The sequence below is a fragment of the Esox lucius genome, chromosome 16, assembly GCF_011004845.1.
Source record: "Esox lucius isolate fEsoLuc1 chromosome 16, fEsoLuc1.pri, whole genome shotgun sequence".
Classification (NCBI taxonomy): domain Eukaryota; kingdom Metazoa; phylum Chordata; class Actinopteri; order Esociformes; family Esocidae; genus Esox; species Esox lucius.
This window is the reverse complement of record NC_047584.1, coordinates 2,049,535-2,076,624: the sequence shown is the minus strand read 5'-3', so window position 1 is coordinate 2,076,624 and position 27,090 is coordinate 2,049,535. Positions and strand designations below refer to the sequence as shown.

General features: G+C 38.8%; 1 protein-coding gene across 8 annotated transcripts in view; it reads right to left on the bottom strand.

The window, feature by feature from the left end:
• Positions 1-27,090, bottom strand: part of dachd (dachshund d) — a 200,529-nt gene that overhangs the window by 88,068 nt on the left and 85,371 nt on the right. For all 8 annotated transcript variants that reach the window (XM_010904272.3, XM_010904273.3, XM_010904274.3 and 5 more), the window contains exon 2: positions 8,585-8,700. In XM_010904272.3, the coding sequence (XP_010902574.1) occupies positions 8,585-8,700 (116 nt within the window). The remainder of the gene's footprint in view (positions 1-8,584; positions 8,701-27,090) is intronic.

Sequence of the window (27,090 nt, the reverse complement as noted above, 5' to 3'; positions counted from 1 at the left end):
GTAACAGTCATAAACAATATAAGTCAATTGCACCAAAAAGTGTCAAGATGGTCTTATAGCAACATTATGACAGGTTATGACAAGTTATGTCTGCTGTTATTACAAACAGGTGTCTAACTGTAAAATGCAGCCCTGGAGTGTTTGTCGCTAGAAGAAGCAGTTTCCAGAAGCTGAATAAATTTAGATGAAGCTGGATGCCTAAGCACTGGCCAGTTTGTGAGAATCTAAGTACACGCTGTTCAAGCGGCCTGTAAAGGAATCATCTCAGTTTGGTGTCAGTCCATGGCATCCAATCTGATTTAAGGAGCCAATGTACCTAGCAGTACAGAAGAAAGTGTGGGGGGAAGGAACGCGGCAAGCCTTGTTCAGCCAGCCCGCAATTAGAAGGAATACATTTTGTTGCCCGCACTGGATTTGAACTGGACCTCCAATGTGACAGGCTTTGTCTTTAACCACTACACCACAAAGCTATACATATGCCACCTGTCGGTATAGCATCTTGACAGGAGATCAGCAATTGCTAGCTAGCAATTTCTAACAAGACTGAATTGAGGAATTTCTAGCGAGACTGAATATGAAATTCACACTGCCAAAGCTATTTCATTTCATGGCACAACAACGCTCGTTATTCTTTCATTTGTGAATGACATTGATACAATAACTATCAATATAGGTGACGATAACTGACTTTTTCATGAAGTGAAAAGACGAGATAATCGTGGAAACCCCTCTTCTTTTACTGCCCAAGGGGTTGTGATCTAGCCTATATTACCCCAAAAAGCATGCACGGATGCATACTTCAAAAATCTACCAGAAATAGTCAGAATATAACCGTGAACACTTTTATGTTAGGTTTACTATAAAAAAGCTACTGAAGGTTGTGGCCAGTTTTTGTCCATCCTAATGAAATCCGAATGTATAATTTACTTTGACTGCGGAGAGACTCAGATACTGGTTCCCAGCATGAGATTCCGTGTCTCTAACCACTACACTATTTAACAAGGGGTGGGTAGTCAGCCAGGCAGCCACTCACTCTCTTACTCACTCACGAGACATTAGGAGAGTTACTCCAGCCCCCTGGAGGGCACACACACAAACAATAAGCAACACCCACACTTCCAAGCACACACGTACACAAAGATGGGCAGTTGACTTGACCGACTTGAAATCCTTTTTTTGCTCATAATTGGAAACACAAGATATACATTGTACAAAATATACAATATACAACTTAAATTGGTCTAAATTTCCATATATTACTAAACATTTTTGTTATAATGTTTTGTACTTGGAATGGATGAATTATGTTTTGTTTTGTTATGTTTTGTATTTGATACAGGTAATCATTTGATTTCTTGTATTTTTAAACAGTAGCAATTTCTTTATGATATGAATGTTCCAGGTAAGGATGTACAAATAAAGTAAAGTAGGGAACATTCCCATCATCCACTCTCGTGGTAAAAAATTATGGGCAGCTACTTCAGCCAGGGAACCCAAGTGGGTACTGGCTCAGTGATGCATCATCTGACATAGAGATCGCTCCTACCACAGTCTCAAGAATTTTTATCTTATATGTCGGCCTTTTTAAGTCGGTCAGGGTACTCTCTCAGTCTGCTGCTCTGAAGGTTGTTTAGCATGTGGTTGTTAAACCCACCCAAAAACCCTGCTTCCACCTGTTTGGTTCGGCTTCCTTCTGTGGGCGGATTGGTACCGTGCACCTTGCTCATTTGCCGTAGGCATTGCTATTAATTCAGTTGTGCACATAAGTTTGCATACCCTGGCACAAATTGTGAAAGTTTGGCATTGATTTAAAAAATCTGACTGATCATGCAAAAAAACAGTATTTAAGGATAGTGATCATATGAAGCCATTTATTATCACATAGTTGTTTGGCTCTTTTTTAAATCATAAAGATAACAGGAATCACCCAAATGGCCCTGATCAAAAGATCATACCTTTGAATGTTTGGCCTTGTTACAGACACACAAGGTGACACACACAGGTGAAAATGGCAATTAAAGGTTAATTTCCCACACCTGTGGCTTTTTATATTGCAGTTAGTTTCTGTGTATAAATAGTCAATGAGTTTGTTAGCTCTCACGTGGATGCACTGAGCAGGCTAGATACCGAGCCATGAGGACCAGAAAAGAACTGTCAAAATACCTGCTTAACAAGGTAATGGAACTTTATAAAGATGGAAAAGGATATAAAAAGATACCCAAAGCCTTGCAAATGCCAGTCAGCACTGTTCAGACACGTTTTAAGAAGTGGACATTTCTGGGATCTCTTGATACCAACCCAAGGTCAGGTAGACCAAGAAAGATTTCAGCCAGAATAATTGTTCAGCATACAAAGAAAAACCCACAGGTAACATCAGGAGAAATACAGGCTTTTCTGGAAAAATACTGTGTGGTTGTTTCAAGGAGCACAATATAACGATACTTGAACAAAAATGAGTTGCATGGTCGGGTTGCCAGAAAGAAGCCTTTACTGCAGCAATGCCACAAACAAGCCCAGTTACAATATGCTCGACAACACCTTGACACACCTCACAGCTTCTGCACACTGTAATTTGGAGTGATGAGACCAAAATAGAGCTTTATGGTCACAACCATAAAGCTCAACCATAAAGCTTATGGTCACAACCATAAAGATCTCAAACATGTGGTTCATAAAGATAAGAGAAAGATAAGGCTGGGTGTTTCTGTAAAAGCACTTTGTGACAACTGCTGTTGTAAAAAGGGTTTTATAAATACCTTTGATTGATTGATTAATTCATGCAAGACAACCAAAGACTTTGCAAAACTGTCAATAAGGCATTTTGCCAAGAAGAATGGGCAGCTATACCACCTGCAAGAATGCGGGTCCTCATAGACAACTATTACAAAAGACTGCATGCTGTCATTGATGCTAAAGGGGGCAATACACAGTATTAAGAACTATGGGTATTCAGACTTTTGAACAGGGGTCATTTAATTGTTTTCTTTGTAGCCATGTTTTGTTTTATGATTGTGCCATTCTGTTACAACCTACAGTTGAATATGAAGAAATAAAATACATTTGTTTTGCCTGCTCACCCATATATTACCAATTCTCCAAGGTTACACAACATTTTGAGCACAACTATAATACCAAGTGTTATTGTTGTTATTAGTAGAATTGTATACACAATCATGCATGTGATTCTGACCATTTGGATTATGTAATCCATCCTGAGCGAGTACCAGGGTAGTGTTTCTGGTGCACACTGTTCACCTTGCCTCTAATGCCATGAGGCCTTGTTTTCTCATGCTTGAGGCTTACCTGGGAAACACCCAATAAACCTGTTGATCTCAGTGGTCCTTAGCTAGCTTTCTGGTGTTAGGCTTGGCATCCCTAGGCAGAAAAAGATTGAGGGGTGCCATGCCAGCATAACAGAGACATTGTTTTTATCAGACCCTGTTGTTGGCTCTTTTGCACGATGTGCTCCAGAAAACCGTCCAACAGAATACATCTCCAGTGGCACCTTCACTTCTTTGGATTTGACAGTGTATAGGTCGTAGGGCCTGTTGCTGGTTCTCCTCCATCTTAATAGTTTTTTATTTTGGTTTAGTGAAATATTACTGAAAATATAACAGCAAGACACTTGGAGATTATCAACATACCAAAACATACCAAAATGTGCATTTAAAGACACAAATACGTAACAATGATAAAAAAATATATATATATATATATATATATATATATATATATATATATATATATATATATATATATATATATATTGTTATTCATTTAAAGCCCCCCTGGCGATTGTCTATAGTTACATTACATTGAATATGAAAATTGTTTGAGTTAACACATTGTTGACACATTGCAACCATGACTATTGGTACTAGGCCCTCAGTAGCGGAAAAAGATCTGACATCATACATATAGAGAACTTGGATGCCTGTGTATACAGAGCATGAATTGAGACCTTTCTTTTACAGACCTATGTAGGCGAAGCAATTATTTGATGACAGAGTCAAACGGTCCTAAGCCATGCCTTGGCCGTGACTCACAGTAGCAGCAGACATACACAACTGTTGCAAATATCGATAGCAGGAACCACGTTAGAAGACAATACGCTTGTGTCATGTCAAAGAAACATTTGCCAAAAGTCATTAAAATTGAGGTGGAATAAATTCAACCACACCACTACTCACATTGTTTCAAAACTACGGACAGCATATGTTGTCAGAGAGAAAAACATTGCACTGTATTCAATGTCCAGCAAGCAACAATAAAGAAATGCACCACAACACGAAATGTTATGTACCCAGTACTTCCAATTGCAGCATCATTATTATTTTTACCACACAACCACTGATCTAAAGTGGAAATATTATTTTACACATTGTATTCAAAATTATATGAACAAGATAGCAAAAAAAGCAAGCTGTAGGTGAAATCAAAAAGTCCATTATGATTATCATTTAAAAACAAAGACCATTCTCCTGTCCTTCTTTATGAAATGGATAATGGCAGGTTCATGTCAACTGTATTTTGATGTTAAATCCGAAAGAAGATATTTTCCTATAGAGATCAAAGCCAGGGCTGACATCTGGACCATCACCATCCTTACGTATACTCACTGTAAAAAGCTAGCCAGCTAGCTAGGCTCATGCATGTGAAAACAAGACTCGCTATTGGCTCTGAATTAGTGACTTATACTTAGGCCCTCTAGAGGGCCTTGAGGCATCATACAATTGTCCCACCTATTACAAAACAATTTATGATTGGTTGATTCTACTATAATTCCAAAATGCTGCTCTAATTGAAGTAAATGTTAATGACGTTGGCTCGTGCCTTCTATTCAAAGCCTGAAGGCCTAGCCATTGGTCGTTGAGCACAGCTAGATTATTTCTACCAAGAGAATACCAAAGAAAAAGTTTGATTGGATATTTTTCTCTCAGATTTTTTTCTTGGATATTAACCCTTCTTTTTCCACCCCAGATCATTATAATTAAGACAAAAAATATGAAATGTAATGAAAACAAAAATGCTAATAATTCTATACAAAAATATAAACAGATTTGTATCTATCCTTAGGCCCTCTCTGAGGGCATAGAGGGCTCTGATGGTTCCCCACTGGTTTATTGTAATAATATAAATGTTTGTGTAATTTCTTGTATCAATTTTAATATAATTACTAGGTTTTCTTCATTTTTTTCACAGTTTTTAAATATGAACAAAGTTAAATACTGTTGACTATCCACTGCCAATTCCAATATGTGTTTTCCATCCATCCATCTTCTTCCGCTTATCCGGGGTCGGGTCGCGGGGGCAGCAGTCTAAGCAGGGATGCCCAGACTTCCCTCTCCCCAGACACTTCCTCTAGCTCTTCCGGGGGGACACCGAGGCGTTCCCAGGCCAGCCGGGAGACATAGTCCCTCCAGCGTGTCCTAGGTCTTCCCCGGGGTCTCCTCCCGGTGGGACGGGACCGGAACACCTTCCCAGGAAGGCGTTCCGGAGGCATCCGAAAAAGATGCCCAAGCCACCTCAGCTGACCCCTCTCGATATTTGTTTTCTTACATTTGTATTACAGTAAACCAATGAGTCGTTTCTAGCTTTGTATTAGTGGTCCAATGTCAGGGTGCTACTTTGCTGTTATATTTTGTATCTTTTTAAAACAAATGCCACTCACATAGTAAAACATAAGAAATGTAGTCATTGTGTGGAAATTACGTGAAATAGTACACAACAAAGTTAACTAGTGTTACATATTTGGATTAATTTAATTCATATTAATTAATCAAGGTAACCCAATTTATGAAATCACACACAACATTTTTAGGAAATTAAGTTTAGTACACTTCTACTAGAATTAGGTGCACCAAAATTAATGCAAATGATTAGACATTCATTAGAGAGTAACTTGAGAGAGTCCAGCCTCCCTTTGAACTTTGTATAGTTTGCTTTTAACCATATGGGTGTGTGGTACTATATCATACCAAGACAAAAGTATGACCTATATGGTGCCCTTAGAATAAATATTATTGATGCTCATGATTCTGGGAGGGGTTACAAAGTAATTTCCAGGCAATTCAAAGTACACCACTCCATTCTCCGATGGATAAAGATCCAAACTATTGTAACAGATGAGCCAAAGATGAGGTTGTTAGGCAGCAATGCCAGGCGACATTTCTGGCAAAAACGAACAATGCTTTGAACAAAAGAACCGTAAAGCAAGCCTAAGGCACACCTGTGCAATAATCATGTGGTCTAATCAGCATCTTGATATGACACACCTGTGAGGTGGAAGGAGAAGGGCTTACAAACAAAGATTTAGACAGATTTTATGAACAGTATTTGAGAGAAATAGGCCTTTTGTGTACATAGAGAAAGTCTTAGATCTTTGAGTTCAGCTCATGATAAACTGGGGCAAAAACAAAAGCGTTAAGTTTACAATTTTGTTCAGTGTATGTAAAAGAAAATGGGCAACTTTCCAGAGGGCGTACATACTTTTTCATTGCACTGCGTCATTTCAAAATGCCCTGTTCAGAAAGTACAAACATTTCCAAAGAACTGTCATTTATTGATTGATGTCTGTGACAATTTGAAAAGCTTACTGTGTGGAATTAAAACCACCCCCTCAACCCCTCCCCACACACACACACAAATTGATTATTACAGAACCTGAAGTTTTCATGCATTAGTTATGTCACTCCACTTAAAGCCCCCAGGCGATCTTGGTAGATTGGGTTATTGGGCCATTTGCTGGATTTGGTGCAATGCCATCATGGGGTGATTTTTCCGCAAATGTTTTCCTAAATGGAGTCACCTGCTCTCCAAAGATGGGGAGGCTGTGTAGTCATGGAGAGATCGGCAGGGAACTTGACATGCCAAACATTTTTTATAGTGTTAAATGTTTCTTTCCTCACAGAATTGGACAATGCCTTTTTTTTTTTAGGAGAAACAATCAGTTTTAAATTGTTTTGTTGCTGTGGGAAGTTTAAATGACTGGACACCTACCATAGAAACCATTTATGACAGTTTGCAGTGTGTCAGTTTTGTGATGGATCCATTAATGTGTTTGGACACATAAAAATATTGTATTCCATTTCTATCAGGTGACCTAATTATCTATGGTTACTGTGCATCATTTTAAAGTGCCCTTTGACGGAACCTTTTCACAAAATCTTCCATAAATGTTCCCCAAAATCAAACCTTAGAAGCCAGTTAGGGAGTATGTTCAGCAATCCTGGCTTTTGTGGCCACACGCAGAAAAGCAGTTAGGAGGGGACCAAAAAAAACTCAATTACTTTATCTCTCTCCTCTGAATACCCTGACTAAATGTCAAGATCATAGACTCCCTCCAGGCTTAAAGGGGAGGGATATCAAAAGGCTTTTCTGCTGCTTTATGTTCCACTAAATAAAACCATGGCTTTCTCATCTTTGTCCTACTTCGCTGTTCCGAGTGGCCTTTGAATCGCCCTCCCCCCATTCCAAACAAGACACAGATAGTCTGTGACCTCACCACACTCCCAGAGTTCAAAGCTGGGCGTTGATCTGTTAGCCTCCATTGTTAAGTATGTAGCCAATCTATGCCTACTTTTGGATTTCAAATACTTCTTAGATGCACATTTTTCTAGTTTTCAAGGAAATAAATATTCACTCCCATGGTGATTTTGAAAGATTAGAAACTGTGTAAGGTAGAAACCTTTTGGAACCACTCGAGCCTAGCAAGATGTTGAAGGCAAACTAGATTGCACAGAAAACAAAGCAAATTGTATGTACTGTAGTAGTCCCAGCTGTTTCTTACAAGATGGTTTTTGCTTGGTTAAATACAGCATAACTACGAGTTAAGAGAACACTAAAGATGGTACAACATTATTAAAGAAGGGGAACAAAAAAAAGACAAGTAGGGAGAAAAAAACAGTAATATGCAAATCATAGCACTTTACAGCCAGCGACATCAAAGACATCACAATGCGACTGGCCACGAATAGGACAAAAGCATTAGCTGCAATAAGACTCGCCCGGGGGTCGCGTTAGGGCACAAATGGTTGTTGTTGATTCTTGTGGCAAAAAAGCTTGCGTTAGTGTCACACATGCTTATGTACATATAGTCCAAACACCAGAAAAGTGGATTTAATCGCACTAATTAGATCACAACATCTCTTGAAAATAATCAGAGAGAAAAGGCTGCTGCATCAATTTATTCACACTTTTTCCCCTCTTCCTGTCTTTCTCTGTTTCTGATGGATGAGCTGAGGATCTGTTTTTGGTAAACGAGATGAAAAAAAATAATCTTTATGGTTGTCTAGTGGTGGAGTGCATTCATGTGTCACTTCCCTTCACATGCCATTTAGGAGAAGGGGCTGGGGAGGGCTCTGGGGTTGTTTAGGATATGATGGATTGTTAGAGCCGCGAATGTGTGTGTTTTACTTGTGAGGAAAGGCCTATTCTCACAAAACTAGGCTTACGGTTAAGTATATAGCATTAAGGTTAAATCAATTGTTTTAATAAGTATAGTGACAGGAACATGTTTGTTGGTGTGTTTGCACATGCGTTTTGTATGTCTGTGTGTGTGTTGGTGTGTAACTACAGCACACACCTGAGGATGGGAACGTTCCGGGGGACATGAGGCCGGGTACAGAGTGAGGCATGATGTGTGGGTTCTCTGATGATGTCACGCTTTGTGTCCTCTTAGGTGGTCTGCCAGGTCTGGAGCTGGAAGAGACAGAAGACAGCAGACATTAACTTTTGTCGATTAAGAATCTACTTAGAAGCACCAGAGTATCCACCTGAAATCCCATGTGTCTCAACGCTAAAAAGTAAGACAGAACAAGGGGAAGGGATGAAGAAGTGGGATGAGCAAAGGGGAAATCTTAGCAGTAGCCTATCAGTTTGAGCATCTGCCCAGTAACCGAATAACGTTGCTAGTTCGAATCCCTCAGCCGCCTATTTGAAAAATCTGTCATTCTGTCCTCGAGCAAGACCCTAATTTCTTCTCTAAGTTGCCCTGGATAAGAGTGTCTGCTAAACAACTAAAATATCTCATTTAAAATAGATGAGTAAAGGAGGAACCGACATGTGAAACAGGGACAGAAAGAGATCTGTTCCAGCGGAAGAGACAGAGGAGGAAAGTGCAGGAAGAAAAATTTAGATACAGAAGAGAGACAAAAAATAAATAAAGGTGAAAAAAAGATGGATGAAGAAAGAAATGTAGAAATGAAGAGTGACAGTGAGAGGAAGGATTGAGGATGAGGGAACAGTAGAGAATGGGGGGGTGGTGTTTTCATTTTGGACCACTCGTGCAATTCCATTCCAGAGAGCCAGTGCTACAAGGTACTGTAAATAATTCCCTTTTCAAGGACAGTTGTTTTCCACGGCTCCGACATAATAGACTTCCTGTAACTAATTAGATTACATGCTGAATCCATTTCCTTTATTGAAGATCAACCACTTTTTGATGCATAATTCATCGGCCGTACCCCGTTACCTGCTCCCGCGTATTAAAATCCCAGCGCACCATTTGAATTGCCTCGTTTGCATATGCTAAAATCTGCGCACTAGCAGCCCTCTCGGCCTGGAAATTACATGTTAACTTGTTATAATTATTGCAGTCAGGCCACACTATTGATTTATGGGACTTTGAAAAAAAGGCCAAATATGTGTAGGTCTGGTAATGAATGATATTTTAAGGTTCTTCAGGAAATTAAAAGCCTCTGGCTGCCTTAGGAAATGTTCCGCTTGCTTGATTTAATGCGATGCTTGAGCTGGGAGGTGGTGAAGGGATGAGGTGATTTGGTGATTCAGACCTGTTGGACGTTTTTGATAGGTCTTTCTTTTATTAGTTCATATGACAAGAGGTCCAGATTTGGACGTGATAAATGACTTCTCCACCTTACCGTTGTAGTAGGAGAATATAGCCTTGAGAACTGAACTTATGCGTATGTATTTTCCCCAATATTTTACTCAATAACTTATAAATAAGCTTGATGTTGCAATCAATATCTACTTTAGCTGGCTTTGTCATTGTTAGAAAAAGCCTATGGGTTTGAATAGAAATACTACAATCACATAGTCAAGATTAAGTGATTTTATAAAGCACATTCCCTTCTGGGAAGAGGAGCGAAGAGGTGTGTGTGGCAGAGAAGATTAATTGCCAAGTCATGACACTGGTCACACATTGGATTCATACATAATTTTAGGGACAACAGTCCATTTTGAGCAAATTCCCTTTTATGGAAAAAATATGTATTTATTTAATTACAGGAGACTATCATTAGCAGATAAAGAATTTAATCAAATCCTTGATGTGTGAAAATTTAGCACAGAATTGCTCTTTGAATCTTCGAAAACTGAATTTTTGGATGACACTTAACTGCTGTGTAGCATTTATTGAAACTTAGAAAAACAAGTTCTAATGATTATACAACACTAGCAAAGGTGAAACTCAACTGGAATCGATTAAAGGTCCAACAGAGTGGAGTTTCACTGCACTGTGTTTCTTCAGATTGTCTCAGCGGTTTAATCTATTCATGCCTTTTCTCTCTGTTAGGTTTATTTACCTTGATGCTATCTAATGGAATGACGGATGCAATGTGTTGTCTCTTACTTGGTGCTCTCTCCCTCAAATGACTGACAGAGTACTAATTAATGGACAGAGTACTGGTTAATCAGACACTCAAATGAGAGAAATATGGAGAAAGGGAAGGACAAACAGAAAGCCTAAGAGAGACTGGGGGAAAGAAGTTGGTAGTAGAAATAAAGAACAGGATATAATTAGAGAGGAGAGAGTGTTAGAGAAAGACAAATATGGAAAACAAATGAATGTCCGTTCAACCTGGTGACGTCTGGAAATGTAATTCCCATTTCAACAGAGAGCCACCACCTCTTTGATCTTATGAGAGGGAGAGATCGCAGACAGTTTTGCTGTCATCACTTTCACTTGTACACTGTCTGAATTATTTATGAAAGACCTCAATAGAGGGCAAGCGATGGGTAAAAGGCTTTTTTCAAACGATACTAAAAGCAGAAAAACTGGACTAAAAAATGTCACATCGACTTATGATCTGATGACCTGGGGGGACCAGAGGATGTGGTCGGGGGATGAAAGCAACAATTTAGTAGGAGTAATGTTTAGAAAGGAAGATCTGTCTGTGAATTTATTTATTTTATTTGCAGGGGAGGGGGTATGGTGAGATATCAACACGGTATGGGATGAACAGAACTAATAATGAAAGCTACAGTAGATGATACCCCAAAAAGGTGATATAACAAATATTGCGTAGGTCCCCCTTTTGCTGCCAAAACAGGCCCCCTGACCTGTTGAGGCATGGACTCCACTAGACCTCTGAAGGTGTGCTTTGGTATCTGGCACCAAGACATTAGCAGCAGATCCTTTAAGGCCTGTAAGTTGCGAGGTGAGACCTCCATGGATAGGACTTGTTTGTCCAGCATGTCCCACAGATACTCGACTGGAATTTGGAGGCCAAGTCAACACCTTGAACTCATTGTGTTCCTCAAACCATTCCTGAACCCTTTTTGTTTTGTGGCAGGGCACATTATCCTACTGAAAGAGGCCAATGCCATCAGGGAATACCATTGCCATGAAAGGGTCCATATGGTCTGCAACAATGCTTAGGTAGGTGGTACATGTCAAAGAAACATCCACATAAATAGCAGGACCCAAGGTTTCCCAGCAGAACAATGCTCAAAGCATCACACTGCCTCCAGTGACTTGGACCACACGGGCCAGCCTTCGCTCCCCATGTGCATCAATAAGCCTTGGACGCCCATGAACCTGTCGCTGGTTCACCTTTTTTCCTTCCTTAGACCACTGCAGACAAAGAACACCCCACAAAGGCTGCAGTTTTGGAGATGCTCTGACCCAGTCATCTATTCAACACAATTTGGCCCATGTCAAATCAGATCCTTATGCTTACCCATGTTTTCTGCTTCTAAAACTTGGTTTATGGTTATGCGGGTCTGCGTTGTTAATGTCAAGTGCAGGTGTAAGGAGACGTGCTCAGCATTTATATTTGTGCAGCCTTGTTGTGTAGATAGCCATTACATTTCTTTGCACTTAGGCAGCACTGACACGGAAAATGTTGGTTTGTTTCGCTTGTAGAGCAGGAAACCCTCACAGAAGTATCTGTATAGTTGGTAAACAATATAATAGCTATCTTGCTAGATCTGGGAAGACGCAAACAACAATCTATTTCTTGAATGGTGAATTTGAGAGAACGTGTAAAATTAATTGAGGACGAGGAGAAGGACAATGAGTTGGAAGAACTGATTTGTATAGAGTTAACTATAAGGAAATAGAGAAGGCATAAAAAGAAGGTTGTCAACAAGGCCTTTGAATATGTCTTGAGCAGATCAGGGAGAATGAAGTGTGCTTGTTCAGCAGATGCGTAAGATGGACGAAGAGGTGTATTTAAAATATTTTATGATGTTGGCTAATCGTTTCAATGATCTTCTGCATCACTTGGAACACTTTATTGCACATCAAGCCACCCACTTCACGCAAACCTGCTTCAGGGGATAATTGCTATCCCACCACCTGCAAACCTTCCTGGGATAGGAGTCACCATCCCCATGTCATTGTTGGAGATGGTGCTTTTTCATTGCACGTAATCTGATGAAGCCCATTCAAAATAAGCAATTGTTTATTGATATTCTGAAAATATTGGGAGGGTTAATATTTTGTCACAAAAGATTAATTATAGATTTATACTTGTAAATGTTCTGCCCTCCTCTACTTGCTTCCACTGCACATTTAGAATTGCCATATATAATTAATTTGCATTAATTGCACATCTATACATACCACTTGTACATACATATACTTAATACAAAAATTCTGCTTAGACGCAAACTGCATTTTGTTGTACTGTACTTGTACTTGTTCAATGACAATAAAGCTGAATCTAAGAGTCGATTCAACTTTGTCATTGAACAGTATAAGTATAGTAAAAGAAAATGCAGTTAGAAGTCAGTGTGTTTTTTGTGTTATATTATTTTAAAATTCAATGTACATTCTGCTTAACCAGGTGCCAATCTGGACAACAGCAAGAGGATCTACAATTATCGACATTCACAGGGCCAGGCGTGTGATCGAGAACTTATTTGGTATTATCGTTGCAAGGTGGAGAATTCTAGGCAGACCCTTGAAATTCCTACCAGACAAATGTACATGTTGTGAAGGCCTGTGCTGCACTGCCTAACTGTCTGGCCTATACATATGCTGCCAACACAGCTGCAACAAAGTATATATCACCTAATTTCACAGACTCTGTTTTGAACTAGGGGTGTCAGGATATACTGGTATTGACTATAACCGTGATATTTAAAAAATAAAATATTGATATCATGTTAATAACACAGATATGATAATATTGTATTCACTAGACGAAACTGAAGTTGTATTTTTCCAAAAAACCCTCTCGGTTATTCGATACCTTATTCATGTTTTTCGTGCTTAAAAAAAGATACTGGACCTATGCACTGGCGTTGAAATCAACTCATTAGCCCCAATAAACTCAGAGGAGCGATCTGCAAACACGCATTGTTTCAGTAGCCCATTCACATGGGAAAAAGGACATTGTATTTCTTCCTCTTGGTTTTTCGATACCTTATTTATGTAAACTATTGACAAACGATACATGTGCTCAAACAAGGAGACCGGACCTATGCACTGGCTTTGAAATCAACTCGTTGGCCCCACTAGAAACCCCGGGGGAGATCCGCAAAGAAGCACAGTTTTTGCCTATTCACATGGTTAAAAGGACTTTGCATTTTTCCACAAAACTCTGCTCAGTTTTTTTATAGCTTATTCATGGACATTTGCTTAAACTACGAGTCTGGACCTATACACTGAACGTATAGACTGCTGTTTGAATTAACGCCTTTCCATAGCATATTCACTAGGCAAATTTTTTTTGTATTTTACCAAAAACAGGCCTTCTTATTTTGAGTGTAAATTATTTGCCAAAAAAGAGAAAAAAACACAAAGTTGAAGATGAATTTGACTGACAGCATTTTTTTCTTAAATCTTTCTATAGATACCACGATAATGTTGTTACCGTAAATTATTTTGGCCACAATAATCGTGTAGTGAAAATCTGATGTCGTGACAGCCCATTTTGAACAATGGCAAGGCACAGCCGGGGGAGTGGAGAAGACTGCTATTGGAGTCCACAATGACCTAATTAGGTTTTTCATGTGCTATGGCAGGATACGGTGCTGAGGGTTGGACTACCAAACACCCTGTGAATTATTGACACACACATTTAAAGAAAACCTCTTTTTATTTGGTCAAATATTTGTATGTACGTGTAACAATAAAATATAGCAAACAGTGAAAAGAGCAGACTACTTAGAACTTATTATTTAAAATGCAGAAAGTGCACTCAAGTATTTCTTTCAAACGTGCACTTTCTCTGCATTTTAAATAAAATAAAATAAAATAAATAACATTAAACAGTACTGAATCAAATAACTTGAAAGGTCAACTTCCATGAAGTGTCCATTGACCTCAGGGTCAACTGTTGCAGCTGTTGAAGTTAAATTTGAGTCAAGGTCAGTTTCAGGTGACTGTAGGATTGATGAGCTGCTGCTGTACTCCATCTGCAATGACAACATATTTTACTATTCAACAGGGCTACTCAACCTGAAGGGGGAAGGGGGAATAACATAAGCCTGCCGTACATGACTACTGAAAATGAATAGGCATATGCCTGCATTCAAATAATCTTAAACGTATGGAACAATATCACTGTCGTATAAAAGTAGTCTTTTTAATTCATCACTATTTCCATCGCTTCTCCTCTCTGCTGTCTCCTATCCTCTGTTCCATTATGGTCTACTCTTTCCTCTTCCATGTCCCCTGCTGGCTGTATTTTCAGTACCATTCTGTCCCTCACTATCAACACATTTGTCTCTTCCCTGCCTACTAAAGTAATGCATACACTTCCCAAAAAAAATAAACATAACCTTTAAGAGATAGTAATAATCATTTTCTCCTTATTAAAAAGGTTATTCAGTTTCAAGTAAATACATCATTTAATTCAACTTTAAACTAAAGTTACCAGACACTTGTTGCTGATCCCCATTGCTCTTTTGGTGCCACGGCTTAAACTCTTTACTTATCTGAAGAAAAATCACATTGAAAACTGATACATCTACGTTGCATTTAATGTTGGATAAACAAATAGCTAGCATGGCAAAATAGTACTATTAGTGTTAGATAGCCAAACTTGCTTTGCCTAAAGTCTGTGTTTCTCAATATATCTCAATATAACTGGGGATACAATTGGGGCTGCAATATTGATAGCTACATCTAGACAAGGTGTGAATAATTTGTGTTTTAACTGAGTAGTTAGATAATTCAAGCAGCCATGCAAACAAATTATTGGTACTTGTAAAATGAATGCAACAGAATCACTGGAGAATACACTTTTAGTACTTCGATGCAGTTCAGTTTCTTAGATAACGTGACAAAAATGTTCATTTACTCCCAGTCAATAGGGAGAACTTTCTGTATTGAGAAAAACATCAACTAAGTTTAATTTCCTATGTTGCTAATAAGAATCTTTAATCTTTACTGACCATTTAGCCAGTTTTGTAATAGAAGTAATCAACGCTGAATTTGGGATTTTGAAAAACTTACCTTGTTTGTGTCCTCCCCAAAATTGGAGTCGGTTTCACTGTGCCCGGACAGCCAAGCAAAGCATTATATAAAACGGAGGTACTTTCAGTAGGGGCTACATCCCTCAGAGTGACGTGGACATCCACCACGGTCACATGAACGTCTTTGCTATGGGGAGCCCTCAAGTGGATGTTTAGCGGGACGGATGAGCGACGAGTGACAATGAAAACATATATTCAACTATGGTAGTTATCTAGTTAGGTAGGGATTGTTATACTAACTAGCTATTTATCCCGTTAATCATTTTTATGTCAGTTCATAGGACACCTACAGTATCTTTACCATAATCTAATTACAGTACATCTCATGTGAATTGACAGCAAATTTACAAGAAGGTGTTATTCTGCACTGACTGCATGAACTGAGGCAGAAGATGCCGCATGACAATAGTCTAGGACATGTCCTTGGCTGATGGCCCTGGAGGTGATGACAGAGAAATTGCAGATTGAGTGGTTCAGTACTATGCGAGTTAGTATTCTTGATGATTGCATAGTCAATAGTCAATGCGCTTAGCTGATGCTCTCATTTCCTTTGTAAAGCAGTGTTTCCACATTCACTGAAAGCAATAGTTCAGTGTCCATAGTTATTCATTCAAGTGTATTTCTTTATTTTTCATAATTTCTATATTGTAGGATAATAGTGAAGACATTGAAACTATTGAAATAACAAATGGAATCACATAGCAACCAAAACAAGTGTTAAATATATTTGTTTAAAATAGCCACCCTTTGCCTTTATGACAGCGTTGCAAATCTTTTGCATTTTCAACAAGCTTCATGACGTAGTCACCCAGAATGCATGTTAATTAAAAGGTGTGAAGGTTAGGAGTTAATTTTTCTTTCATATAGCATTTGAGCCAATCAGTTGTTTTGTGTCAAGATAGGTTTAATATACATTTGGTAATCTATATTATGGCAATAACAGCTGAAAATCCAAAGATATACTACAGTAAATCAACACTTTTAGACTTAAAGTTCAGGTTATCTGGAAGAGTCCTTTTTTGCTGGCCTAGTGATGTCAGAATCAGAAAATTATATTTTTATAATTTAATATATATTTTAATTAACGCTATATGTATTTCACAAAGTTCGTTCCCATCAGTCCACTGACGTAGTTTCATTGCTTTTTTCTCCCTCGTTGGTGCTGTTTCCAGTGCAACTCAGATGAATCAGAGCTTTTATCCAATCAGATTTTCCACATGTGCTGTCTCCGGGCGGGGCCTATAGAATTTCAAGTGAATCACATCTTCTGTTGATGTAAATGGGGAGGAGGTTGTTGATTGTCATATTGTTCAACCAATCAGATTTTGAGTTTGCCATAATGAGCCAATTTTTTGGCACGTAGCAGCCTTCTAGCTTGCTTAGTTGCCTAGGTGTGCATTTTTCAGGAGGTGTGATTGGCGGCTACCTAACTGAGATAAACCTAGTTAGGACATAATGTAAGAACATCTAAGATTTATTTTAACTTTCTTTCATTAGGTTGAGATTTTTTACATGTAGTGCTTTCCGTTAGATTTTTTGTTTAGATTTGGATCTGTTGTCTGTTTAAAGCACCATGGAGGAGAAAACATGCATTTGGTGGTGGATTTACTGGCAAAGCCATTTTCTAGAAAACATGGAAATTGTGAGGAGGGTTCGGCCAAACCCCCAACTAGCAACAGTTCAGGGTAAGGGTGTAGTAGATGCAGATTTGATTTTTTGTTTAGATTTGTACTGAGCCCTGTTGTTTCTTAACGCACAATGGAGGAGAATAAATGGATTTGGTGGCGGATTTACTGACAAAGGCTTTTTTGAGAAAAGCTGGAAATTGTGAGGAACCAACCCCCAACCTAGCAGCCCTGTCCCAGTCAGGGAAAGGATTTGTGTGGCACTTTCAATCGACGAAAAGTACACCTGGCTTACAGTGTGGAAAGAACATAGTTTTTGTGAATATGTTCTTGTTTCTTTGGTACCTGTAAAGTGATTGATTTGAGCTTTGCAATGTATATTTGTGTTGCTGCGTCCTGTCATACTGCATTATGGTACTGTACATCCTTGATGGTTTCATTCGCTATGTATTCATGTTTCTGTAATTACTAGTATTGTAAGCCTCTTGTTAAAGCACTTTCTTCCACTGTCACTGTGAAAATGAGATGGTTACATCGAATGACAATAGCGTAATAGCCCATATAGGATTAGGCCACCATACATGCTAGAATTATTAGCTTTGTGTCCATTGTGCTGAATAATTATTCGTGCTGAATCATAATTCGTAATCATTATTCGTAAGTAGGATAAAGTGCCCCTCTTTGGAAGTCAAATGCCCGTGCAACATGTTTGTTTTGGTGACAGACCTGTCTACTTGACAGGTAAGCAGTTTAGGACTGTCAACAGCTAGTAGTTTGTTTTAACCAGCAAGGTAGTAGATAACTGTAGCTGCCATGTACAAGAGTTGTCTGGGGGCAAATTACTTTCAAGAGGGATGATTACTTGGTCATTTAAATTACGCTACATGGGCTTAGAAAATACACCGAGATGCGTATATAGGGGTGTACAGAAACCTTTGGCTCTTTACTTTGGCTCTTATTGAAACACATGTTAATTTATGCAAGATTTGAATGTTAATTATTACAAAAGTAAACATAGTATAAAAAATCTGAATTCAAGCAACTCGAGTTGGGCCAGACTGAACATCTTGGCGTTGGTTTGTTCTTGATAGCTTAAAAAATGTAGACTAGGTTCTCATTGAAACCCATGTTAATTTATGCAATATTTGAATGTTTATAATTACAAAAGTAAACATAGTATCAAAACATCAGAATACAAGCGACTTGATTTGGGCCAGACTGAACATCTTGGCATTGGTTTGGATAGCTTAAAAAATTTAGGAGGAGATGCATCTATAATTTGGGGCTTTTCTACCATTCAAGTTTATGGACACTTTTTCCCCATTGAAATACATTGGTGGCTCGTTTAAATGCTTATATAGTTTATAATAGCTATCAAAAAAATCTGCTCAAGCAACCCGAGTTTGAGCATGTGGGATGTTTTGGAGTTGGTTTCGTGTTTATAGCTTTTACCGTTTAGGCTGTAGAGCTGGAGGAATAATATAAATATGAAGAAGAAGAACAAGTAGTAGTATGGGAGAAAACTATAGTTGTGCTTTGCCTTTGGCAAGCGCACCTAATACTAATAATAAGAAGAAGTAGTAGTAGAATGGGAGAAACCTATAGTTGTGCTTTGCCTTTGGCAAACACACCTAATAACATTTGGTACACATGATCAGGGTTGTGAGTTCAGTTTATATAAAATATGTTTCCATTTGGCCACATGGGGATACTAGTGAAAATGAATAACTGTATGCAGTATTGTTAACAGCTATGGTTATGAAATGGATATGTGTCCTAGCGGAAAAAAAATGCAATCTGGAAACGAATAGCTTAATGCTGAAACCCGTTTAATGCTGCTTGCAGCTTTAATTATTATTATTCTCCAGGGCCAATTTTAGAGGCCCATAGCTTGGTCCAAACCGGTTCAAAACGCTTCAAACTTTGCCTGAATGTAGACGGCCAAGGTCCAAAGGACTCCTCATGGTGGCACTGTAGCACTCATTCGAATATGGAAAAAATTTAACTCATCTCATTAACCGAATGTTGTAGTCACAAAAACCAAGTTCCAGATATGCCCCTACACATGCTGACCAAAAAGGTCTCTGGGTTCTTTCAAATCCGCTGCTTCGATTTAAAAAAATATAATCCAATCGTTAATGACACTGCTGAACAGATTTGGATTAGTGTGGATCCAAAGGATCATTGTCTTTAAAAGTTATATGAGAAAAGATTATCTCAAACAATATGGCCTCCATTTTGTATTTTGTGAAAAACCTGTTAACGACATCTACTAAGAGACCTCTGAAAAAATTTGCATGCCATTTGGTGTGAAAGACCTTTGAACCATTATCTATAAACGTTACGTAAAGAAAGTTGATATCTCAATATAGCTGAAAACAGCAAATTAATATGAAGTGGCCGTGTGTCTATGACTATATAAGGCCATAAATCCCCATAGGAATAACCAACAGCTACGAAACTAATCATTCCCATTAATAACTCTGCCACAAATGGACAGCAGAAGTCAAGTACAGAATGACCTTATGGGGGTACTATAAACCTCACCAATATTTTGACATCTTAAATTACATCTCCTAGACTGCTGAACAGTTTGGCATGCCATTTGCTGTGCAGGATCTGTGGACCATTATCTTTAACCCTTGAACGTAAGTACCCCAGATCTGGGGTACTTACGTTCAATCAATCAAATGTATTTATAAAGCCCTTTTTACAACAGCAGTTGTCACAAAGTACTTTTACAGAAACACCCGGCCTTAAACCCCAAGGAGCAAACAAGAGTAGTGTTGAATTTCAGTGGCTAGGAAAAACTCCCTTAGAAGGCCTAATTTTAGGAAGAAACCTAGAGAGGACCCAGGCTCAGAGGGGTGACCTGTCCTCTTCTGGCTGTGCCGGGTAAGATATTAAGAGTCCAATTGGAATAATGAATAAATGCATGTGGGCTAAATCCAGAGTCTATTTAAATTTAGACTAGGTCAGATGTATGACCAGACAAGGACAGCAAAGGGCCCCCCAAACCAGGTACTCCGCAGGTGTGGACCAGGACCTCATGTCTTCCTAAAGTTTAAAATGGGAGGAGACTGGGAAAATTCAGAAAATGCATTCCTCATATCAACAACGATTTATAGTGGAGAAGGACTTAGTGGGGAAGGAGAACTAACCCAATCCCCCAGCACAATAGTATAGCAGCGTAAGACCTTGGAACTGAGACGGGGGGTCCGGCGACACTGTGGCCCTACCCGGGGGAGGCCCCCGGACAGGGCCCAACAGGCAGGAAATCAATCCACCCACATTGGAAATCTTCCCTCTCCGGCAGAGTAGAACATCTCTCCTATAGGTTTTACTACTAGGTTTTATGGGCATAAAGACTTCTATGACCCCTTCCCTCCCAAGCGTGCGTCCGGGCTCATGCTGGCACAGCTGCAACTGGTAAACAGTCCAAAGTTTAAATCGCAATGAAGCCAGACACTCAATCGATCTTAAGGACATTTTATTTTGGATGCCTGGGACTTACCTTTATCCATCCAGTCATCTGAGGCGCTATCTTTATTGGAAAGTTGAACACATTTCCTCTTACAAGGTAAGCTCTGGTTTGGTCTGTGCTTGAGAAAAGCAGGGGTTTGCATTAGTTTCGAGAAACGTTCCGTTATCCTTGAAGCTAATGCTAAGTTAGCATAGCTTTAGGTTGGATTGACAAGTCTAGTAGCCAATTAGATTGTCCCTACAGTGGTAGGGTGATTTCCCAGGCGGGGGAGAGCCTCTTTATCGTTCCTCATTGCGAAATAGGTCGAAGGTCTCATGGAAAGTCACTGGGATGAGAATGTAGTGTTTTTAAAAAAATGGGTTTCTATACTAAACAAAATGGGTTTCTATACTAAACAAATAGCATTTAAAACATTGCGGATTTTACAACAAACAGTGAAATTATGTAATTATGTAAAGGGACACTTGGAAATGGCTCTTGACACCACTTACTAAAATAGCTGCCCAGATCCAGTACTTATGTTTATCAATTCTAAATTGTTTCTGATAATGTGGACATGTATGGGTAACCATATGATATGTGTAAAGCTGGGTATATCAATATTTGAGTTTCAGCCAGTCCATGAAAGAATATAAAAAGTAAAAAAAAAAATTGTGTGTTCTAGCTTGTGCCTGAAAACCTTCTTTCTTCCAATCTACATTCTGCTGAATTCCTCAATATCCCATGTGTATTATATACAGAATACCTTCACTGTGCATGTCCTGACAACATATGTGCACATAAATTGCAGTTATAATGGACAAGGGCAGTATAGGCGGAATTCTCAATTTCTTCAATCACATAACTCAAATGATGTGGCCGCAATCTGCAACTGAATTGTCACAGGGGTGGCACAATTTTTATAAGGCTATAAATGCTAGGATTATCCAAGAAAGATGCTACTTGCTTTACAGATAAACCCCAAGGCCAGGAATGAACCCTGAAAGGTACGAACAGCTAGCTCTCATGGTGGCGTCAACCAAATAAGTCAGAGACATGAACCTTTCTAGAGATGTTAATCACCAAATAAGGTAATAAGGACACTCATTGTTTGCAATAGTTTTAATCGATGGAACCAAGGATTCTTCAGCTTAACAAGCTAAACCCTTTCCCATTCAATATCAGTGGTATTAGAAATTCAACCTGGGTGTCATATCATTTTGGCCACTGCGTGTGATGCTAGAGGAAGTGGATTTTAGCTGTCACTTTGGCGGCAAGCAAGCTCAAGGCTAAGTGGCTAACACAGGCTGGGTAACGCTAGGTGGCTGACGCAAGATGCCTAACATCAGGTGGCAAACGCAAGGTGGCTAACACTAGGTGGCTAATGCTATATGGCTAACCCATGGTGACTTGTGCTATGTGGCTATTGCTAGGTGGCTAACACAAGTTCGCGTATGCTATGTGGCTAATGCTAGGTGGCTAAAGCAATGTTGCTAATGCTAGGTGGCTAATGCTAGTTGGCTAATGCTAGGTGGTTAATGCTATATGGCTAACCCATGGTGACTCATGCCAAGTGGCTATTGCTAGGTGGCTGACAGAATTTGGCGTATGCTATGTGGCTAACGCAATGTCACTAATGCTAGATAGCTAACGCAAGGTGGCTAATGTCTTTGACAATTCACACCTATAAACAACGTATAGGCTTTATAGCAGCTATAAATGTCACAGATGTTAAGAAATTCACAGAAATTCTGCATCACAATTCTGACACAAAATTTGCTGTTGAAGTTAATCAGTACATGATGTATGTTTGATACTTAATGTAAACCATCTCCACTTTCTCGACCTGCTACCCTGTGCCACCCCCGACACACATTATTTTCTCTTTCAACACACAGACACATCATGGTATGTCTTCAATCATCTCCTCTGTCTCCACAGCCTCCCAAACATATTCTCCTTCACACCCATACGGTCTCCTTCCTCCACACTATCACACACACATTATATTCTCTCTTCACACACAATCCACACTCTCCTCCTCCCACTTCTCACCAAGACACTCTCTGCTCCACACACATATTCGTACCCTACATTCTACTCCCTCCCTATGAATACACTTTTTCTCGTCTCTTTTTACACACTCTTATATCTCCACATAAAATCACACACACATTCTCCTGTCACTCAGCATACAGACATTACCCTTTTTAATCCAAGAAACCATCACTACACATAACACACACACATTCTCCACTCTATAAACACATTGTTTTTGCTGGACCGTGTAAGTGGAGCTGGCCAAGAAGAGCGAATGTCTCTTACTCAGTGCAAGGTTATTATAGTTTAGCATTTTTTATTAGTTTTTATTTTTATTTCATTTTGACTTTTTGTTTTCAAATTCAGTTTAGTTTTTGTTTTTAAAGTGGGTTTGCTAGTTTAGTTTTTTTTTTTTTTTGAAAATGCTTAGTTTTAGTTTAGTTTTTATTAGTTTTAGTGTTAGTTTTAGTCTTTTTTTTTAATATGGGCTATTTGTCAGGGGCAAGATTCAAAAAGGTCAGAAAAAGTATTGTGTAATAATAACTCAACAAAAACATCATACAATTTATTATATTAAATATGGTTCACGCCTTCACAAAATATACACATTTAACACCCTAGAGGCCTACCAAATTCACACCCCATGGAAATTCCTTTAACGTTAACGTTACCTCTTACAAAATTCACTCGCCATACCAAAAATCTAACGTTACACATCTTCTAAACAGAATTCACACTCTATACAAATACCACAGCTGTACAATTTTCACACCCTATTCTAAATGTATACAATAGCCTTCTGCCTACTCATCTGGATTGAAGCAGCAAACATTCAGTGTAGAAGTAAAAATGACATAACATTATTTAATATTCGAATCACAGCTTATAGTGTTTTGACAACCCAAGTGCATTTTACCTCAAACTTGCAACAAGTTAACTTTCTAAAGAAGGCACAATCGCTTCTCGGGTAGACATTAACACACTGACAAAATTATATTCAGAATTTTTAATATTTTTATACCACTTTTTAATGTGTGATTGTGTAAAAGTGTTCACGAGATACCGACCTTTCGCAAACTTGCAACGTCGAACACTTGTTCCCATGGAGACGCGGTGTGCACGGAGGGGAGGTGTGTGTGTTTGTGTTTGTGTATGTGAGTGACAGAGAGAAGGAGGGAGAGCAGGGAAAGGAAACACAGCTGAGCGTATACTCTGCGTGTTTTAAATAGCGTTAAAAAAGGAAAGACATTGACAAAGACGAAAACTAAGAACATTTACTCCATCATTTTATTTTAGTTTTGTCAACCACATATTACAGTTTTAGTTAGTTATCGTTTCTTTGTAATGCCTCGTTTTTATTTTTATTTCAGTTAACGACAATGTTTTTTCCCACCTAGTTTTCATTTTTTCGTTAACGATTATAACCTTGACTCAGTGAGTGACTGACTGACTGACTACCCCTCGTTAAATAGCATAGCGGTAAGAGATGTGTACTGCCATACAACCAGTGTTTGAGCCTCACCACAAACAAAACAAATTATGCTTTAGGATTTGTTCAGAATAGACAAAAACTCCACTGGCTACAACCTTCAGTAGCTATGTTATAGTTAGCCTAAAATAAAGCTATTTACGGTTATATTGCGACTTTCTGGTGGATTTTTGAAGTCGCATCCCTGTATGCTTTTTGGGGTAATATAGATCACAACGCCTTGCGCAGTAAAAGAGGAGGGGATTAATGATTCTCTTGTCTTTTCACTTAACGAAATAGTCAGTTATCTTCACCTATACTGATAGTTATTGTATCAATGTAATTCACGAATGAAAGAAAAACAAACGATTGTTAACTGTATTACCCAATGTATTTCACTGATGGCTTTTATTTTGAAAAATTAAATCTGAGTTACCGCTGCTAGTATAATATCCTGCTGCTGAAGAACAGTAATGAAGCCTCGAATGGCTAACTATCAATGTCATTCACTAATGGCTAATTAGCTGTTAAAATGGCCAGGAGCAAAATAGTATTTGTTCAGGATCGACAAAAACGTTGCTGGCTACAATCCAGTAGCTACGTTCAGTGTTGCCAATATTTAGCGAGTATTCAGACCCCCTCAGTGACTCTTTTTCAAAAAAGTGACTAGTGACAAATCTAGCGACTTTTTCTGGTGTTATTGTTGACTTTTGGAGACTCTGATGTGAAAGCACGTATCATTACTCTTCTGAACGAGCAGTGGGTGCTGCCGTGGGCCCTTCCCCGTCCCAAAGCGCTCATGGGCAGCCCAGTCCTCACGCAGCAGTCCCTCCCAGCTGCAGTCAGAGCAGGAGATGTTCAACCCTCCGCGTCCGCCGCTGGCTGATCCCGCCCTGGCTTCCATTCAGGGCGGGATATAAATGTAAAATGTTCTTTGTCTAAAATAAATCACTGCATTTGACTCACACAGCCTCAGTCACCTCGTCCACTGTGTGTGTGCCTCTCTGTGACATAAGCTAAACAGCTGGCTAGCTCATCATGTCTCATTCTAAACTGTACACTCAAAAATACAGAAAGGAGTAGGAATCAAACCCTGAATTCAAAGGCTGGTTGAAGACGTTTATTGCAGATGATACACACTGCCTGTATTGTAAGGCTTATAATGTGACAACATCACTAAGTTTACATCACTAAAAAAACAGATGACAACTCAAAAACGTACTCAAAAGGCAAAGCCTTATACTAGTTCCACCCAAAACAAGCTGCCATTTATGGTAAAAATTTACTCTGCAAAAAAGGCAGAGGCCACCGTGGCATTAGCTATCACTGAACACTGTTCCATGCTGGCATGTGATCACATTGGAGAATAATGCTTTCCCACTACGTTATTCCTCTCTCCTATAGCATCCATCACAATTACATGCACATGGCCAATTATGCAAATTAGGCGATGACGTCATTTAGCGACTTTTAGGACAGCCAATAGCTACTTTCTTTACTTAGGAGTTGGCAACAATGGCCACGTTATAAGCCTAAAATGAAACTGTTTACTGTTATATTGCAATGTTTTAGGATTTGTTCAGGATAGACAAACACTTTGCTGACTACACGATTCTCTCGTCTTCTCACTTGACGAAAAAGTCAGTTATCGTCACCTATATTGATACAGTAGTTAATGTATCAATGTCAGTCACGAATGGCTAATAAGCTGTTAAAACGGCCAGTGGCAAAAGCCATACAGTTCATAGATGCCATTTGTGGTGGAGAAAAACTTAATAAGAAACGTCACTCAGTTTAACACAATGTTTAATGGTGCCTAACAAAATATTCAAACTTGGTGTGATGTGTAAAAACATTATTTAATGTCAAGAGGCTATACATTATGTATGTCAAGAGGCTATAGCAAAAGTACAGCTCTGTGGCGTAGTGGTTAGCGACACTGCCATTCAAGTGGTTGACCTCGGTTTGAATCTTGAGAGGGCCGTCAGGATCAACAATTTCTATTGCGGTCCGGCTGAACTAGGCTTGCCTGGTTCCTTGTTGTTTTCCTGCACTGGAACTCAAACAGGTCCAGAACAAAAGAGCCTGGCTTTTTGTCAAGCAGCATAGGCTGACTCCCTAAATGGTTTTGGCACATAAATTATTCAGATGTTGGGCATTTTTTCAGGGAGAGATATGTTAAACGGAAGACTCAACATGTTTGGAACATCTTGGTTAATCAAGACAATTATGTATCTAAACTCACAGAAGAAAAATTGCATGCTTTAAAATATGTTGAAAATATCATATAAACGCAACGTATCTTTCCAACTCAGTTAATTTACAAATATTTCCTTATTTCTATGAAATATTACCAGAAGCTACATAAATATGTGTTATATAATTTCCCTTGCAGAAATTTTTAAGTTACTAAGAAATGCTGCTTTTCTTCATAGGAATGGTGTGGGTCCATCATTAAAAAATAGTACTGTGAGTAGACTGCTGATTGGGTCATAATTATCCTTAAATAATGTTATTTTGCAGAACATTTTTCAAATCACAGTTTGAGATGTCAGGAAGTATAGGACAAGTGAATATGAACTTTTAAGATTTGAGAATTCATTAGAGATTTTCACTGGGCAGTTAATTTAAGCTACATGATCTCTTTACAACTTAAATTGTGGATTGAATGGGTGAATTTACTTTCTTTCATATTTTGTTTTAAAAGAGACAGTATTGGTGTTGGTGGCCCAGCTGCTCACAACTAAAGAGTGAATTTTAGGCTATCTTGTCCACACAGTTCAATTTGGGGAAAATCTAGAAGAAGCAAATTACAGCAGAGACCC